The sequence below is a fragment of the Carcharodon carcharias genome, chromosome 7, assembly GCF_017639515.1.
Source record: "Carcharodon carcharias isolate sCarCar2 chromosome 7, sCarCar2.pri, whole genome shotgun sequence".
Lineage (NCBI taxonomy): Eukaryota > Metazoa > Chordata > Chondrichthyes > Lamniformes > Lamnidae > Carcharodon > Carcharodon carcharias.
In genome coordinates this window covers 77,087,302-77,106,043 of record NC_054473.1, presented here as the reverse complement: position 1 = coordinate 77,106,043, position 18,742 = coordinate 77,087,302, and the positions used below count along the sequence as shown (strand labels likewise).

Here is an 18,742-nt window from a genome sequence, read left to right as displayed (position 1 = left end):
CATTCCTCCTCACCTTTTAATTTTATAAATATCATATATGTCATATCCCAAGAATAAATGGATAAATCAAACCCTGCATTCTATCCTTTCTCTGGGCCGTATCAACCCAACTCTTCGCAATCCACAGTCCTTTAATAGCCTAGCAGAAACCCCCAATGTACCACTCTGTGACACTTGTGGTCGTTAAGGCATTACATAAATGCAAGTTATTTTGTTTACCACTGCTCTGTCTTAACACACCTCCAATCCTCCCTGCAGTCCAAATATTTTTCCACTAGATAGCCACCATGTCCACAACCATACCTATCTTTAGGAAGAATTTGTGTTTGTACAGCATCTTTCATAACATCCCAAAGCCCTTTACAGTCAAGGAAGTGTAGTCACTGTTGTAATATGGGAAATGTAGCAGTCAATTCCCAGCAATAAGATAACCACCAGATAATCTGTTTAGTGTTGCCCATGGAAAAAAGGCCTATTCTGATGAAAGATCATCAACCTGAAACCTTAACTCTTTCTCTCTCCACAGATACTGCAGGTTCGGCTGAGTATTTCCAGCATGAGCTAAATTTTGCTTTCATAAAAAGCCCCTGCTCATCTCCAAATAGTGTCATGGGGATTACATCTTGAGAGCAGATAGCTTTCCTAGGACCTGGGTTAAATGTCTCAACTGAAGGATAGTATCTCTGACAGTGCAGCACTCCCTCAGTACTGCACTGGAATGTCAGTCTGAGATTATAAATTTAAGTCAAAAACAGAATTACCTGGAAAAACTCAGCAGGTCTGGCAGCATCGGCGGAGAAGAAAAGAGTTGACGTTTCGAGTCCTCATGACCCTTCGACAGAACTTGCGTTCGAGTCCAAGAAAGAGTTGAAATATAAGCTGGTTTAAGGTGTGTGTGTGGGGGGCGGAGAGATAGAGAGACAAAGAGGTGGAGGGGGGGGTGGGGGTGTGTGGTTTTAGGGACAAACAAGCAGTGAAAGAAGCAGATCATCAAAAGATGTCAACGACAATAGTACAATAGAACACATAGGTGTTAAAATTAAAGTTGGTGATATTATCTAAACGAATGTGCTAATTAAGAATGGATGGTAGGGCACTCAAGGTATAGCTCTAGTGGGGTTTTTTTTAAATTTTAATATATAATGGGAATAGGTGGGAAAAGGAAAATCTTTATAATTTATTGGGAAAAAAAAGGGAAGGGGGAAACAGAAAGGGACTGGGGATGGGGGAGGGAGCTTACGACCTAAAGTTGTTGAATTCAATATTCAGTCCAGAAGGCTGTAAAGTCCCTAGTCGGAAGATGAGGTGTTGTTCCTCCAGTTTGCGTTGGGCTTCACTGGAACAATGCAGCAAGCCAAGGACAGACATGTGGGCAAGAGAGCAGGGTGGAGTGTTAAAATGGCAAGCGACAGGGAGGTTTGGGTCATTCTTGCGGACAGACCGCAGGTGTTCTCCGCCCCCCACACACACACCTTAAACCAGCTTATATTTCAACTCTTTCTTGGACTCGAACGCAAGTTCTGTCGAAGGGTCATGAGGACTCGAAACGTCAACTCTTTTCTTCTCCGCCGATGCTGCCAGACCTGCTGAGTTTTTCCAGGTAATTCTGTTGTTGTTTTGGATTTCCAGCATCCGCAGTTTTTTTGTTCTTATAAATTTAAGTGTCTGGAGTGGGACTTGAACCCTCAACCATCTGAGTCACAGGAAAGTGTACTATCTCTGTATACTTAAACTCAGTGAGCAATATCATGGGAGATGGACTAGTTAATATCCCAAAAATAAAAAGAAAGCAGCTTGCATCAAAACTGGTAACTTTGATGTGAACTCACACCGAATCTAACGGTAATCAAGATGCACCATGGGCGTTGTAGTTCCGGGTTGCTGATTGATTCGCAGGGATGCGGACGGAACTGGACTACAATTCCCACAATGTCCCTGCTGCTGAGTGACCGCATGCGCATTGTACAGGAGGCGTCTGGAGAAGACTCAGGGTTGGAATGCAGGCGGTTGGAACTCGAGTGGTAGCCTGGCTCCGATTGCAGCTGGAGGCCTGCAGCAGGCTGCACCACCACCACTACAGCCATGGCAGCACGGTAATTACTGGTCACTGGACAATAAAGGAATTACATTAATGGAGGGGAGGGGGAGATAACAATGATGACCTGGGGTGTTCACAGATTAAAAATAGGTCAATATTGCAGCACCTGATATTCAGATTGGTGACAGTGTGTTACAGGATTTAGTATTCAGACTGGGGACAGAGTATTACAGTACCTGGTGATGGGTATTCAGATTGGGGACAGAGTATTACAGTACCTGGTGATGGGTATTCAGATTGGGGATAGAGTATTACAGTACCTGGTGATGGGTATTCAGATTGGGGACAGAGTATTACAGTACCTGGTGATGGGTATTCAGATTGGGGACAGAGTATTACAGTACCTGGTGATGGGTATTCAGATTGGGGATAGAGTATTACAGTACCTGGTGATGGGTATTCAGATTGGGGACAGAGTATTACAGTACCTGGTGATGGGTATTCAGATTGGGGACAGAGTATTACAGTATCTGGTGATGGGTATTCAGATTGGGGGCAGAGTATTACAGTACCGGTGATGGGTATTCAGATTGGGGATAGAGTATTACAGTACCTGGTGATGGGTATTCAGATTGGGGACAGAGTATTACAGTACCTGGTGATGGGTATTCAGATTGGGGACAGAGTATTACAGTACTGGTGATGGGTATTCAGATTGGGGGCAGAGTATTACAGTACCGGTGATGGGTATTCAGATTGGGGACAGAGTTTTACAGTACCTGGTGATGGGTATTCAGATTGGGGACAGAGTATTACAGTACCTGATGGGTATTCATTCAGATTGGGGCCAGGGTATTACAGTACCTGGTGATGGGTATTCAGATTGGGGACAGGATATTACAGAACCTGGTGATGGGTATTCATTCAGATTGGGGCCAGGGTATTACAGTACCTGGTGATGGGTATTCAGATTGGGGACAGAGTATTACAGTATCTGGTGATGGATATTCAGATTAGGGACAGGATATTACAGAACCTGGTGATGGGTATTCATTCAGATTGGGGCCAGGATATTACAGTACCTGGTGATGGGTATTCAGATTAGGGACAGGATATTACAGTACCTGGTACTGGGTATTCAGATTGGGGAGAGGGTATTTCAGTACCTGGTGATGGGTATTCAGATTGGGGACAGGGTATTACAGTACCTGGTGATGGGTATTCAGATTGGGGACAGGGTATTACAGTACCTGGTGATGGGTATTTAGATTGGGGACAGAGTATTACAGTACCTGGTGATGGGTATTCAGATTGGGGACAGGGTATTACAGTACCTGGTGAGGGGTATTTTTCATGGGATGTGGGTATCACTGACAGGGCCAGCATCTGTTGCCCATCCCTAATTACCCTCAAACTGGGTGTCTTTCTAGGCCATTTCAGAGGGCAACCACATTGTTGTGGATCTGAAGTCACATGTAATGGAGAGCTGTAGGATGGTTGGAGCAGGCAATGAAAACATCACGGGTGCAACAGGGTTAGGAAGGTTTGCCAGGAATCTCATGTTCAGACTAGCATAGATTGGTTGAAGACTTGGGCAGAGAAATGGCAGATGGAGTTTAATCTGGACAAATGCGAAGTAATGCATTTTGGAAGGTCTAATAAAGGTAGGAATTATACAGTAAATGGCAGAACCCTTAAGTGCATCTACAGGCAGAGGGATCTGGGTGTACAGGTCCACAGGTCACTAAAAGTGGCAACGCAGGTGGATAAGATAGTCAGGAAGGCATATGCCATGCTTGCCTTCATCGGCAGGTGTATTGAGTATAAAAGCTGGGAAGTCATGCTGCAGCTGTATAGAACCTTGGTTAGGCCACACTTGGAATATTGCGTGCAACTCTGGTCGCCACATTACCAAAAGGATGTGGAGGCGTTGGAGAGGGTGCAGAGGAGGTTTACAATTATGAGTGGCATGGACAGAGTAGATAGTCAGAAGCTTTTTCCTAGGGTGGAAGAGTCAATTACTAAGGGACATAGATTTAAGGTGAGAGGAGAAAACTTTAGAGGAGATGTGCAGGGCAAGTTTTTTACGCAGAGGGTAGTGAGCGTCTGAAATTTGCTGCCAGAGGAGGTGGTGGAAGCAGGTACGATAGTGGTGTTTAAGAGGCAGCTTGACAAATACATGAATAGGATGGGAATAGAGGGATATGGACCCCGGAAGTGCAAAATGTTTTAGTTTGACAGGCAATATGATTGGCGCAGGCTTGGAGGGCCGAAGGGCCTGTTCCTGTACTGTACTTTCCTTTGTTCTTTGTAAGCCTGACCAGGATTTCCTTCCTTAAAGGGCAATAGTGAACCAGATGTGATTTTAACAATAATCCACAATGTTAGTGAGAACTAATTGAATTCAAATTCCATGGTGGGATTTGAAGCCACGTCCCCTGAACATTAACCTGGGCCTCTGGATTACCAGTTCGGTGACATTACCACTATGTCATTGTCTCCCCTGATTACAGGAAGTGGCAGAAATATGTTTGAAGGGTAAACATATTACCTGCTAATGAAAATATTCCCAGGCATGGAAATGGTGACCACAGCACTGCCAGGTCTGTTTGCTGAGATGTCCTGGACTTTGAACTAATCATTGAAATTGTTCCATCAAATTTTTTGATTAACTTAGTTAGTTGAGGCGGTGATTGGCTGAGCTGTATGTACTCGCTAATCCCGGTTTCAGTCTCTCTGTGTGATGGTTCCTGATCTTTGATAAGCCTGCTGATAGGAACACTAAAATTTGTTGTAGTGCTTTTAGCTCCCTAGTGACTTGTGCTGGAAAAGTTGCTTGTATGAATTGTGCGAAAACAGATTTTGGTTTTTACTATGATGTTCCCTTCCCTATGAAGAGTAACCATTAGGAATGTGACGTAGAGCCGATTGCCAGTGTGGAAGTGTATTCTGGATTAGGAGGGGAAAAAGTGTATGTCCTCTAACAAACGTGAGTGACAGCAATATTTCAAGATAAATGCTAATCTATTTGAACTTTGCTCTTCTGATTTAAGGCTTCTGAACCTATACATTATTGCCTGGCCTTGTAAAATGCTGGGTTTGCATTATTCATGTTATAAAATAGTTGAGATCAAATCTTCCAGTTCAGGGTAGTTTGGTATCTATTGCTAACTCTCAGCAAAATGTAATAGTGGGTGTGTAAAATTTCCATAGAATGGTCACTGAACCAAAAAACACCCAGCAGGACCATTACATAATGTTATCATTCCCAACTTGAGTAGTAAGACCACAATGGTAATGTTGTGTGTAATTTCATGGGCTGAACATTACACAAATGCTTGATGCAACACTGAATTATGGCTAGATTTTCCCTGAAATGCTCAAAGTCCATTAACGACCAGTGAAGAAATGGCTCCCAAAAGCAGAAAGTATGCTGCATCCAAATTCAGTGACGACTGGCTGGAGTGCCTGTTGGACACAGTGAAGGCCTGCCACGAGGTCCCCAAACCCCCACTCTGGCCACAGGCCTTCCACCAAGGTGACCAATCCAGCTTGGGAGACGTTCGCATTGGGTGGTCAATGCAAATGCCCTGCAGAAGAGGTCAGCCACCCAGTGCAGGAAGAGGATGTACGATCTCATCCATTCCACCAGGGTAAGTGAACCATCTCTTCACTTTCAACTTACACACTGTCAAGCCCATCACACATTCACAAGGATCTCACTCACTGCCACTTCAAGGCACATCACCACTCACTCTCGCATTCCATCTGGCCTCATCTCCTCTGAAGTTTGCATCCTAATCCTGTCCAGGTCTCGACTCGCCACCCACACATGCCAGGTATCCTTATCATCTGCTGCCGCATGCGTCTCACTCACACTCCATCTGTCTTCATGCAGGACAAGCTGGCTCATAGTAAGGAGAGGTCCCATACTGGAGCTGGAGTTCCCAAGATCAAGGTTCTCATGAACTTCATGAATAGAGCCTTAGAGCTGGCCAGAGAGGACATAGGCCTAGTGTTTATGGGGTGGGGGGATGGCAGGCAGTAAAATGGAAATGATGCTCCAGTCAGATCAGCCATAATTGAATGCTGGAGCAGGCTCAAGGGGACGAATGGCTTACTCCTGCTCCTATTTCTTATGTTAAAGAGGGGTGGTGACATGGTGGTAATATCACTAGACAGTAATCCAGAGACCCAGGCTAATGTCCTGGTGACATGGGTTCAAATCCCACGTTGGCAGCTGGTGGAATTTAAAATCAGTTAATAAAATCTGGAATTGAAAGTTAATCTCAGTGATGGTAACCATGAAATTATCATCGATTGTAATAAAACCCATCTACTTCACCAGGGTCCTTTTAGGGAAGGAAATCTGACATCCTTAAAGGGTCCGGCCCACATGTGACTCCAGACCCACAGCAATGTGGTTGACTCTTAACTGCCCTCTGAAATGGCCTAGTACAAGGGCACAAGGGCAATTAAGCATAGGCCAAAATTGCTGCCCATGCCAGCAACACTCACATCCCATCAGAGAATTGTTAAAAATATTCTGAATCATAGAATTTTTCAGCACAGAATAAGGTCATTCAGCCCATCGTACCTATATCAGCTCTTTGAAAGAACTATCCAATAGGTCTGATTCTGCTGCTCTTCCCTTAAATCCCTACAAATTTTTCTCTGGTGTAGTTATCCAATATTATTTTGCAAGTTCCGATTGAATTTGCTTCCTGATTATAATTCATTGCACAAAAGAAAAAACTTGTCATCTTGTCTGTGGCTCTTCTGTCAACCACCTTAAATCTGTTTCCTCTGGTTTTGACACTTCTACCACCGTAAACAGTTTCTCCTTATTTATTCTAGAAAAATTGATCATGACTCTAACCATCCAAATCTCCCCTTAAGCTTCTAAGCTTAAGGGGAACAACCCCAGCTCCTGCTGTCTCTTCATGTATCTGAAGTCCCTCATCCCTGGTGCCTACTGGTAAATCTCCTCTGCATCCTTGTCGAGTATGAAAGACTGGGATTGACATTATATCCCAGTTTCCCTTCTCCAATGAAAGGTTGTCTTCATACTAAAACTGTCATCACCGATAATCTGGGGTAAAATCTGTACAGAAGCTCAAATTTGACAAAGTGTCAGACATTCTGTTGATTCAGCTTGACTGAGTTCTTTTGATTCTTGTCAGTGGCTCAGTGGAAATCCATATCCTGAACTCAGCAAGGAGACCTGTGACCCTCAGTATATTGCTCCCCAGGCTTGCCTGCCATTAATATGTCCATGAGATCTGTGGACTGATTTGATCACCTCTGGGGTCTGAAGAGCAATTTTCCAGAGTACTTTTACCCATTTCAGTCTTGGATTTTTCTCTGAGAGGGAAAATCAGGCCTTGGTTGAATGTGTCATCTGAAAGATGCCACCTCTGACCGTGCAGGAAACCAACACATGGTCTCCCTGTGAGTGCAAGTTCATTGAGAACTGACCAGTTAATGACATAAAAAGAACAATCGAACAGCAGACAATGTCCTCCCGATGTGAAAAACATGAAAGCATCATACATGTCAACCAAAGAAGATTCCCTGAATACTGTATTGGAGTGTCAACCTAGACCCTGGTGCCTTGGATCTGAACCAGAAACCATTCTGTGACAGGTCTAGTTATTGAAAGATAGTAGCTGTTAAGTCAGGTCTCCCAGCATTTAGTGAAGGATAACTTGATTGGTTCTCGGAGGATCTACTTATGGAGCTTGAACCAAATGGAAACTGTTTACTTTTTTAAATTATATGTCTGTCAAGTTTATGGAGACGTGGTTATAAGGAGATCAAAGCTGGGAAATAAATATTCAGGGATATGTGACTTTTCAAAAGGACAGGCAGGAAGGAAAGGGTGGTGGGGTAGATTTATTAGTATGAGATGGAATAAGTACGATATCAAGAAATTATCTTGATTCGGAAGATGTGGAATCCATATGGATGGAGGTAAGAAATAACAGGGGAAGAAAACACTGGTGGGAATAGTCTATAGGCCCCCTACAGCATAGGTGTAGGACAGAGAATAAATCAGAAGATAGTGAGGGCATGTAAAAAAGCCAGTGTATTAATCATGGGTGACTTTGATTTTCCCAATCTACATGAAGATTAAATTGAAAGAGGTAACCATGAGCAAGAATTCAAAAGAGTGTATTCGGGACAGTTTCCTAGAACAATATGTTGTGGATTCAACCAAGGATCAGGCTATTTTGGATCTGGTAATGTGTAACAAGGTAGGTTTAATAAATGATCCCAGAGTAAAAAATCCCCTAGAAAACAGTGACTATAACATGGTGGAATTTAGTATTCAGTTTGAGAGTGAGAAACTTAGGTGGGAAGCAACTATGCTAATCTTAAATAAGGGTAATTACAAAGCAATGAGGGCAGAGTTGGCTGGAGCGGATTGGGAAAGGAGTTTAGCAGAAAAGGTGTTGGAAGAACAATGGTAGATGTTTAAGAAAATAGCTCATGACTCACAACAAAGATATATCCCAGTGAGGAAGAAGGATTGTAGGAAGGGGATAAACCAACCATGGTTAACCAAGGAAGTTAAGGATAGTATCAAAGTGAAAGAAAAAACATACAATGTGGCAAAGATTAGTGGTAAGCCAGAGGATTGGGAAAGTTTTAAAGAAACAACAGAATTTGACCAAAAAAATAACAGAGGGAGAAAATAAACTTTGAGGGTAAACTAGCAAGTAATATAAAAACGTTTAAGTATATAAAAAGGAAGAGAGAGGCCAAAGTCAATATAGGCCCCTAGGGAATGAGGCTGGGGAAATAATAATGGGGTACTAGGAAATGGCAGAGGAGTTGAATAAATACTTTGCATCAGTTTTCACAGTAGAAGACACTAATACCATACCAAAAATACTAAATAATCAAGAGTCAAAAGGTGGGGAGAAAATAAATACAATAACTATCACTAGAGAAAAAGTACTAGGGAAATTAATGGGGCTAAATGCTGATACGTCACCTGGACCTGATGGGTTGCATCCTATGATATTAAAGGAAGTAACTACACACATAGTGAATGCACTGGTAGTAATCTTCCAAGAATCCTTAGATTCTAGAAAAGTCCTAGAGCATTGGAAAACTGCCAATGTAACACCCTTATTCAAAAAGGGAGGGAGAAAAAAAAACAGGTAATTATAGGCCAGTTCATTTATCATCCGTCATTGGGAAAATGTTAGAGCCTGTTATGAAGGATGTAATAGCAGAGCTTTTAGAAATGCATAATCTAATCAAGCAGGGTCAGCATGGCTTCATGAAGGAGAAATCATGCCTGACAAATTTATTAGAATTCTTTGAGGAGGTAACAAGCAGAATAGATAAAGGGGAACCAGTAGATGTAATATATTTGGATTTCCAAAAGGCGTTCGATAAGGTACTGCACATAAGGCAACTTAATCAGATAAGAGCTCATGGTGTTGGGGGCAGTATATTAGCATGGATAGAGGATTGGCTAACTAATAAAAGACAGAGAGTTGGGATACTGGGGTCATTTTCAGGATGGCAACCTATTATGACACAGTTGGTAAAGGCTGATTTATTTAAAATTCCAGAGGGAAACTTTAAACAACTGTCATGACCTATATTTCCAAGTGGTATGTTTTAAGTTGCAGCTCCAGATTCAGCAATAAGATCACCAGTTCTCGAGAGGTTTTTATATCAAACTAAATGAAACATTTATTAATTTACCATAAATTAAACACATACATGTGGCTACAAATTACTACTATCATAACTTTTAACAAATTCCAAATTCAATCTCCACTAAGGCAACAATAACCAATAAACTTAAACAGACCTCAAACAAAGCATTTTCACGTTACAAGTTCAAAATGAGGTTCCTTTCAATTTGGTTCCTTTGCAGACAGTTGTCGGTTTACAGGCTTAGATCTTACGTGCCTCTGCCTCCCACACACAAACTCCCTTCTGTTATACCCAGCCTTTCCCTTTGAATGCAAATTCTCATTGTATCACCAGGCCCTTTGAACTCCACCTCTTCTAACAATAAAACCCCTTTCATAGTACCAATTTTATTAGTAATATAAACACATGGCTTGGTGTCTCCTAGCTATGTGCAAGATTTCACCCCCTATCTTTGAATGCTCTATTAAACAAAATGCAAATGTGCTCCACCTTACTGTGTACATCTCAAAACTACTATACATCAAAGCATCCAGACTAACTGGCTTTAATACAATTAACACACACACAGACTAAATCTCTATTTAAAAAAATAATAATTTCCAGTAACATTATATACATTAATATTTCTTCCTGACATTCCCCTTCCTATCGAAAAATGAACCGCCATAATTCTAAAAGATGGCTTTATTTTTTTTAACCCATCTCACACTATCTACTATACTTATTACCCTATTACATTGCCAGATGCATGCATCAACAATATATATACACAAATCTTTGGTATCAACAGAAATCACTCCAGTTCAGTCTCCAGGTATTTTTTTAATGTCTAATTTTCCTTTAAGCTTCAAACTCTTGATATCTGCGAACAGATTCTCTCTTCCAGCAGCATGTATAATCCGTAGATTAAATGGTTGTAATAATAAACTCCATCTGAAAAGTTTTGCACTTTTGTCTCGAAATTTGTCCAGAAACTTCAAAGGATTATGGTTTGTATAAACAATTGTTTCTGATGAATTGTTTGCAACATAAATTTCAAAATGCTGCAATGCTAACACCAGATCTAAAGTCTCTTTTTCAATCGTTGAATATCTTCTGTGTTGTACATTCAGCTTACTGGTTTTTCAATTCCAGTGTCATCTTGTAACAGTATGGCCCTAATGCCTATATCGCTTGCATCAACGGCCAACTTGAATTGCTTGGCATAATTGGGTACTGCCAAAACTGGTGTCGTAGTTAATACATTTTTCAAACTATCAAATGACTTCTGACTCTCCAGTGTCCATTGAAACTTATTGTTCTTTTTTGATAGGCATCACCCACATTTGCAATCCAGTTATATCATAGAAACTAAGAGCAGGAGTAGGTCATTAGGACCTTCGAGCCTGCTCCGCCATTCATTACGATTATGGCTGATCATCCAACTCAATAGCCTGCTTCCACTTTCTCCCCATATCCTTTGATCCCTTTTGCCCCAAGAGCTATATCTAACTCCTTCTTGAAAACATACAATATTTTGGCCTCAACTACTTTCTGTGGTAGCGAATTCTACAGGCTCACCACTCTCTAGGTGAAGAAATTTCTCCTCATCTCAGTCCTAAATGATCTACCACATATCCTCAGACTGTGACCCCTGGTTCTGGACTTCCCCACCATCAGGAACATCCTTCCTGTATCTACCCTGTCTAGTCCTGTTAGAATTTTATAGGTTTCTATAAGATCCCCCCTCATTCTTCTGAACTCCAGTAAATATAATCCTAACCGACTCAATCTCTCCTTAGTCCCGCCACCCCAGAAAGCAGTCTGGTAAACCTTCGCTGCACTCCCTCTATAGCAAGAACATCCTTCCTCAGATAAGGAGACCAAAACTGCACACAATATTCCAGGTATGATCTCACCAAGGCCCTGTATAATTGCAGCAAGACAGCCCTGCTCCTGTATTCAAATCCTCTCGATATGAAGGCCAACAAACCATTTGCCTTCTTTACCTGCACCTGTGTGCTTACCTTCAGCGATGAGGACATCCAGGTCTCAATTTATAATTTATAATTGCCCTCTCTCAATTTATAGCCATTCGGATAATAATCTGCTTTTCTGTTTTTGCTACCAAAGTGGATAATCTCACATTTATCCACATTTAACTGCTTACCCATTCACTCAGCTTGTCGAAATCATACTGAAGCATCCTCCTCACAGCTCACCCTCCCACCCAGCTTTGTGTCATCTGCAAATTTGGAGATATTACATTTAATTCCCTCATCTAATTCATTAATATATATTGTGAATAGCTGGGGTCCCAGCCCCGATCCCTGCGGTACCCCACTAGTCACTGCCTGCCATTGGGAAAAAGACTCGTTTATTCCTGCTCTTTGTTTCCTGTCTGCCAACCAGTTTTCTATACATCTCAATACACTACCCCCAATCCCATGCGCTTTAATTTTGCACACTAATCTCTTAATTGGGACTTTGTCGAAAGCCTTCTGAAAGTCCAAATAAACCACATCCACTAGGCTCCCCCTCAACAACTCTACCAGTTACGTTCTCGAAAAATTCCAGTTGATTTGTCAAGCATGACTTCCTTTTCATAAATCCATGCTGACTCTGTCCGATCCTGCCACTGTTTTCCAAGTGCTGAGCTATTAAATCTTTTATAATGGACTCTAGAATTTTCCCCACTACTGGCGTCAGGCTGACTGGTCTATAATTCCCTGCTTTATCTCTACCTCTCTACCTCCCTTTCCCTCATTACCTAGAATAAAGTGAACCCCTGCAAATGGGCAATTTTTCCACCACTCCAACTATAACTTCACCTGTCTTCTATTTTCTCTTTAAATTTACCTTCCACAATGGAATAGATTTCGCATCTCCATGGACCCCACTTATTATTACCTGCTCCTGCAATGATATGTGGGAATTTGAACAACAAATATCATTATCCCACAGCATTAAGGATTGACTAGTCCCTGCTTTTCTTAAAATGTTAACACCTTTATCTACTCCACCCTGTACACATGGAAAGACATTCCCTTCACGCACAAAATCTTTAAACATTTCTGTAACCTGCTCCTCAGAATTCTTTTGAATAAACTGTCAACACATTCCCACATCTTCACCTATCACCTATCATTCATTAATATATCTTCCTGACACAACCTGTAACTAGTGGAGTGCCACAGGGATTAGTACTTGGGCCAAAATTGTTTACAATATATATTAATGACTCAGATGAGGGAAATGAATGTATTATCACCAAGTTTGCAGATGACACAAAAATAGGTGGGAAGGCAAGTGGTGAGGATGACACAAAAAGTCTACAAAGGGATATAGACAGGTTAAATAAGTGGACAAAGACTTAGCAGTTGGAATATAATGTGGGAAATGTGAGATTATGCACTTTGGCTGGAAGAATAGAGGAGCTGAATATTACTTAAATGGAGAAATATTGAAGAACGCTGTAGGACAGAAGGATTTGGGGATCCTCGTGCATGAATCCCAAAAAGCTAGCATACAAGTTTCAGCAGGTAATAAGAAAGGCAAATGGAATGTTGCCCTTTATTTCAAAGGAAATGGAGTATTAAAAATAGGGATGGCTTGCCAAAACTATACAAGGCAATAGTTAGACCACACCTAGAATACTTTGAACAGTTTTAATCCCCTTATCTAAGGATAAGGAGGCAGTCCAGAGAAGGTTCACTAGGTTGATCCCTGGTGTGGAGGGACTTTCTTATAAGAAGAGGTTGAGTAGGTTGGGCCTGTACTCGTTGGAGTCTAGAAGAATGAAAGGCGACCTTATTGAAACATAAGATTCCTAGGCGGCTTGACAGGGTAGATGCTGAGAGGTTAGGACCAGAGGGCATAATCTGAAGAGTGAGGGGCAGCCGATTTAAGACAAAAATGAAGAGGAATTTCTTCTCTCAGAGGCTTGTTAATCAGTGGAACTCTTCACTGTAGAGGGTGGATCATTAAGTATATTCAAGGCTGAGATAGACAGATTCTTAATCAGTAACGGAATCAAGGGTTATGGGGAAAAGGCAGGAAAGTGAAGTTGAGGATTAGCAGATCAGCCATGATCTCATTGAATGGCAGAGCAGGCTCGATGGGCCGAATGGCCTATTTCTGCTCCTGCGCCTTATGCTCTAAGCACTTTGAATGTTTTTCTACATTAAAGATGTTACATGAGTGGTGGATGGTGAACTGACTGGATACATGTCATGATAGTCCTAGTGACCCTTTATGCTAGTCAAAGCAGGACACTTGGGTAAGATGTTCCCAGTTTCCTATAAAATTTCACAATTTTTCCTCCTCCTTCCTTCCTCCACCACTAACCCTGACCTCACCTGCAATCAATTAACAGGAAAAATCAGAGATCAAACCTGGGGATCAGTGCAATCCAATCAGGGACACTGCCTGCTGAGCTATATTTGGGTTTATTCTTGGAAAATGCTGTTTTCTGGTTTGTTGTCTTCCTTTTAAGTTCATCGTGATGTTGAGGCAAAAGTGGAATTGGTGGCTAGAGATGTCACCTGACCACTGGTATTTGCAATGTTACTTAAATGTCTTGGGTGACTGCATCTTGTTTTGTGGTTACTAGAGGGACAGGAAACACTGCAGTCATGTACAAGCACATTAATTAAAGTCATGGGTCTTGACTTTGCTTCTGACTGCACTGTCTTCCTCCCCAGCCCTGCCACCATGATTGAGGAAGATGTGCAGATACCAATAAGGGAAAAAGTTTATCCCTTTGGTGAATTGGCAGACTGAAGCACTCAGCCTGTCAACGTCCGGATAAAGTTGGCTTCTGGAGCAGCAGCTTAAATTCATCCAGTTTTAACCTAGGTAAAGCAAGTTTAGAGCATGAGGAAAATGTGAACACCAAACCAAAGACATTAGAAATTATACCCCTTTCATACCTTCAGAATGTCCCAAAACACATCACAATCATTGGATCATTGTTGCTGTTGTAATTTAGGGAAACGCATCAGCCAATTTGAATGCAGCAAGATCCCACAGACAGCAGTGAGCTAATTGACCAGATGATAGAATCATTGGCACTTACAGAATATTAGGAGGTCAATCAGCCCATCATACCTATGCTGGCTCTTGGAAAGAGCAGTTATGCTTAGTCCTACGTCCCCGCTTTTGTCCATAAACCTGAAAGTTCCACCACCTCAAGTACCTGTTCAACTCACTTCAAAAATTATTTATGGAATCAGCTTGCACTAGCTTTTCAAAGAAAGTGTTCAAAATCCTGACAACTCTGTGAAAAATTTCTTTTAATCTCCCCTCTAAGTCTTTTTTGAATCTATGATTCACTCATCTGAGGGAACAGTTTTGCTCTATCTACTCTGAAAACTTATCATCATCATGAAAATCTCTATTAGGTGCTTGTTAACCTTCTTCGTTCCAAAGAGAGTGGCCCAAACTGGTCCAGTTCTCTGTCCCTCATCCCTGGTAATTTCCTCTGTACCCTTTTTAAGACCTTTACATCTTTCCTGAAGTGTGGTACCCAGATGTGTCTGCAATACTCCAGCTGAGGCCTAACCAGTGATTTATAAAGTTCCAGCAATGATCTCTTTGCTTTTATGTTCAATTTCTATATTTATAAATCCAAGTCAACCAGGTGCTTTTTAACTACCTTATCAACTTAGCCTGCCACCTTTAAGGATTTGTATATATGGATACCAAGGCATCTTTGCTCATCTACACTTTTCAAAATTGTGCCATTTAAAGTATACTGTCTTTCCATGATATTCTTTCAAAAGTGCTTCACTTCACACTTCTTTGCATTGAACTCCATCTGCTACGCTTCTACCCATTTCACCATTCTGTCTATGTCACCTTATACCTACCCTTGTTATCTATTTTGCCAAGTTTTGTATCATCTTCAAATCTTAGAATGTTGCCCCCTACTCTTAAGTCTATATTGTTTATAACAATTGAAAACAGTAATGGGCCCAAAACTGTCCCTTGGGAAATACCATTGCAAGGTATCTCCTGTACTGAAAAACATCCATCCACTATCACCCTCTGCACCCTGTCACTGAGTCAATTTCAAATCCAAACTGCCACTTTCCTCTTAATTTCACGGGCCTCCATCTTAATAATAATTTTGTGTGTTATTTTGTCAAATGCCTCCATATATTCAAAATTTACTGCAATACCTTGATCAAACTTCTCTGTCTCATCGAAGGATTCAATCAAGTTAGTCCTTAACAAATCCATGTTGCTGTGCTTCGATTAACCCATATCTTTCCAATGAAAGTTTATTTTGTTCTTGATAATGGTTTCCAATAACTTCCCCACCACTGATGTCAGACATAAAACCAACATGTTGGAAATACTCAGCAGATCAAGCACCATGTGTGAAGAGAGAAATAAAATTAATGTTTTGGGTCAATGATCTTTGACAAGTACTACCAATTGAGCCAAGGTTGACACTTAGTGAGGGGTGATCAAAAACTGGGTTAAAGAGGATGTTAAACGAGCAGGGGCAAGACAATTATCTATTTTTATCTTATTTTTCTCCCCATATCTCCCAGCTATAAAGAAAGGACTGATGTATTCATCTTGTGTGGTAGGTAAGGAGGAGAGAGGAAAACCCACCCAGCTGTTTCATGACAGAAGGGAGACCTGTGCTGTGTTTTTGGGGTCAATTTTTGGAAATAAGTGCATCCCAGATTCAGCCCTAACAATGCCAAGATATCATTGAGCATCAATTTGTGAATCTAGTTGTGTTTTATCTTTGCAGGAATCTCTCAAGAAGACGGCACTATATGAGTTCCATCAGAGTAAAGGAGCTCGGATGGTGGAATTTGCAGGATGGAGTATGCCTGTTCAGTATAAGGACAGTCACATCAACTCGCACCTGCACACCCGCCAGCACTGCTCATTATTCGACGTATCCCACATGCTACAGGTAAGACCAGAATCTGGACATTGCACATCCTGGAGCACCCCCCACTTCATTGTAGCACTGACAAGGAGGATTTGTTGTTATGTAAGTTTTACCAAAGATGCCAAGCTCTGGGCACTCATGACAGATATAAGGCAGTAATATGCCCTGGACCTGTTGGGGAATAAGCTACAGAATAGCAGGTTGGTTTTAGCATGAGCAAATTTAAGGTGGCTAGTCCATAGCTTTACCTTTGTCACTGTGTGACTTGGAAAATAACCATTTCGAAACCGTGACACGGACAGAAACCTGATTGAAGGGATTCAAACATGGAGTTGGGAGAAAGATTGGAATGGATTTTGGAGGAAGCAACACATTCAAAGACTTTGGAAAGGAAAGGGAGTTGGAGATGGGGTGGTAGTTTGCAAGAACAGTGGGTCATTGTTTGTTATTTGGAGGATAGGGATGATGATTGCAGATTTAAAGAAGATAGTCACATACCAGAAGAGAGAGAACCATTTACAATATTGGCTAACATGGGGACCAGGCAGAGTAGTTAGATGGTCAATGGTTTAGTGGGAATAGGCTCAAGCAAGAGGAATGTTAATTGTATATTGGTTGTTTTTAATTATACTGGTGGAGGGCATTAATTGGGATTTCATTTGTGTACATATGAAGAGACACTTAGTAACACTGGGGTGTACTTGAGTTAGGAGATATATGCTTGTCATATTTGGCTTTTTAAATAAATCTTATGCTGAGTAAAGGCTGGCCATAGTTCTATTGTTCACCAGCTTGCTTTCTTGAATATAACACAAGAAATGGGTCTCATGGATAAGATGAGTTCAGAGAGGACATAAGGGAAGAAGAGTTGGGAGAGAAATTAGGGAAAGATGCGAGTCCAAGTCTAGGGCTGGAACGAAATTTAGAGGAAATTTGACCAGGTGGGCTAGTGGAAGGGAGGAATGCAGCAGAGGCAGCTGATTGGATGGTCTCAAACTTAGTGACAAAGCAGTCCATGAACTCCTCACACTCCTTGTTGGAGGAGTGCAGGGAGAGAGGGTTAAGAGGATAGCTTGCAGTAGAGAAAAGAAGCTGGGTTATCTTTGCATTCCAGGATGATCCTGGAATAGCGAGCAGTTTTAGCAGACCAGAACAGAATTCAACAATGTTGTATATGGTCCAGCCACATCTGGCAGTGGATGGCTAAACCAGTTGTCCACCGTATCCTTTTAAGTCTGCATCCCTTAGACTTAAGAGAGCGCAGATGAGAGCCATATCAGGGGAATGACCAGGGTGAAAGAGAGTAATGGTATGATGAAGGAGTAGGGCATAAAGGTGGAAGTGAGGGCGTGTTGAGTAAGTCAGTAACTACAGAAAGGTTGTGGCAAATGAAGTGCCAAAAACTAGATAGTTGGGTTTTTGAAAGTGCAATTTTAAGTGAATAATTTTCTTCCCAGGAATGGATAGAAAAGGAGGTACAGTTTGGATGTGGGTGGAGCGTTATACAAGAAAGTGATCAAAGATAGCATTATCTGTGATTGATACGATGGGACGAGTAAGATATGAGATGACAAGGTCAAGGGAGTGCCCATGAATATGGAGGTAGAGATTTAGAGAGGGTGAGAGAGCAGTGAACTCAGAAGGGAGAACAAGATGAGTTGAGATAGAGGTTGAAATCAGCGAGGATGAGAAATTGCTCAGTCCAGAAGCTGAGGGAGGAAAACAGTGAAGATATCTTGGTCAAAAAAACGTTATTGCACTGGAAGTAGAGAATAATGCATTTGAATGAGAGGTGAGAGGGCGGAACAAGGTGAGATGCCTGAGAGGGAGAGGGTCAGGCCAAGGCATGAGCTAGTGATAAGTGCCACACCGCACCACAACAATCTTGGTGGAGTGAGTGATGGAAGGTGTAGCCAGATGTAGCTTCATTAAGGTAAAAAATGTCATCACCTTTCAGCCAGGTTTCTGTTAAGTCCATCATGTTGATTCAGTTCCCCACAATAAGTTCAGGGATAGCAAGGCCTTTGTTTACAAGTGAATAGACATTCTAGAGGGAGATTCATAGCGGGGTGGCAAGAGCTGAGTCTGCCTGCAAAACATGCAAAAATGAGTCCTACTTAACAAAGGTG

The 18,742-nt window shown here is 41.7% G+C and overlaps 1 protein-coding gene across 2 annotated transcripts in view; it reads left to right on the top strand.

Annotated features, from left to right (window-relative positions):
- The first annotated feature begins 1,853 nt into the window (after positions 1–1,853).
- Positions 1,854–18,742, top strand: part of amt (aminomethyltransferase) — a 39,045-nt gene continuing 22,156 nt past the window's right edge. The window contains exons 1-2 of one of the 2 annotated variants that reach the window (XM_041192697.1): positions 1,854–2,093; positions 16,467–16,634. In XM_041192697.1, the coding sequence (XP_041048631.1) occupies positions 1,998–2,093; positions 16,467–16,634 (264 nt within the window). In that variant the 5' untranslated portion in view covers positions 1,854–1,997. The remainder of the gene's footprint in view (positions 2,094–16,466; positions 16,635–18,742) is intronic. The other variant, XM_041192698.1, reaches the window with a different exon arrangement.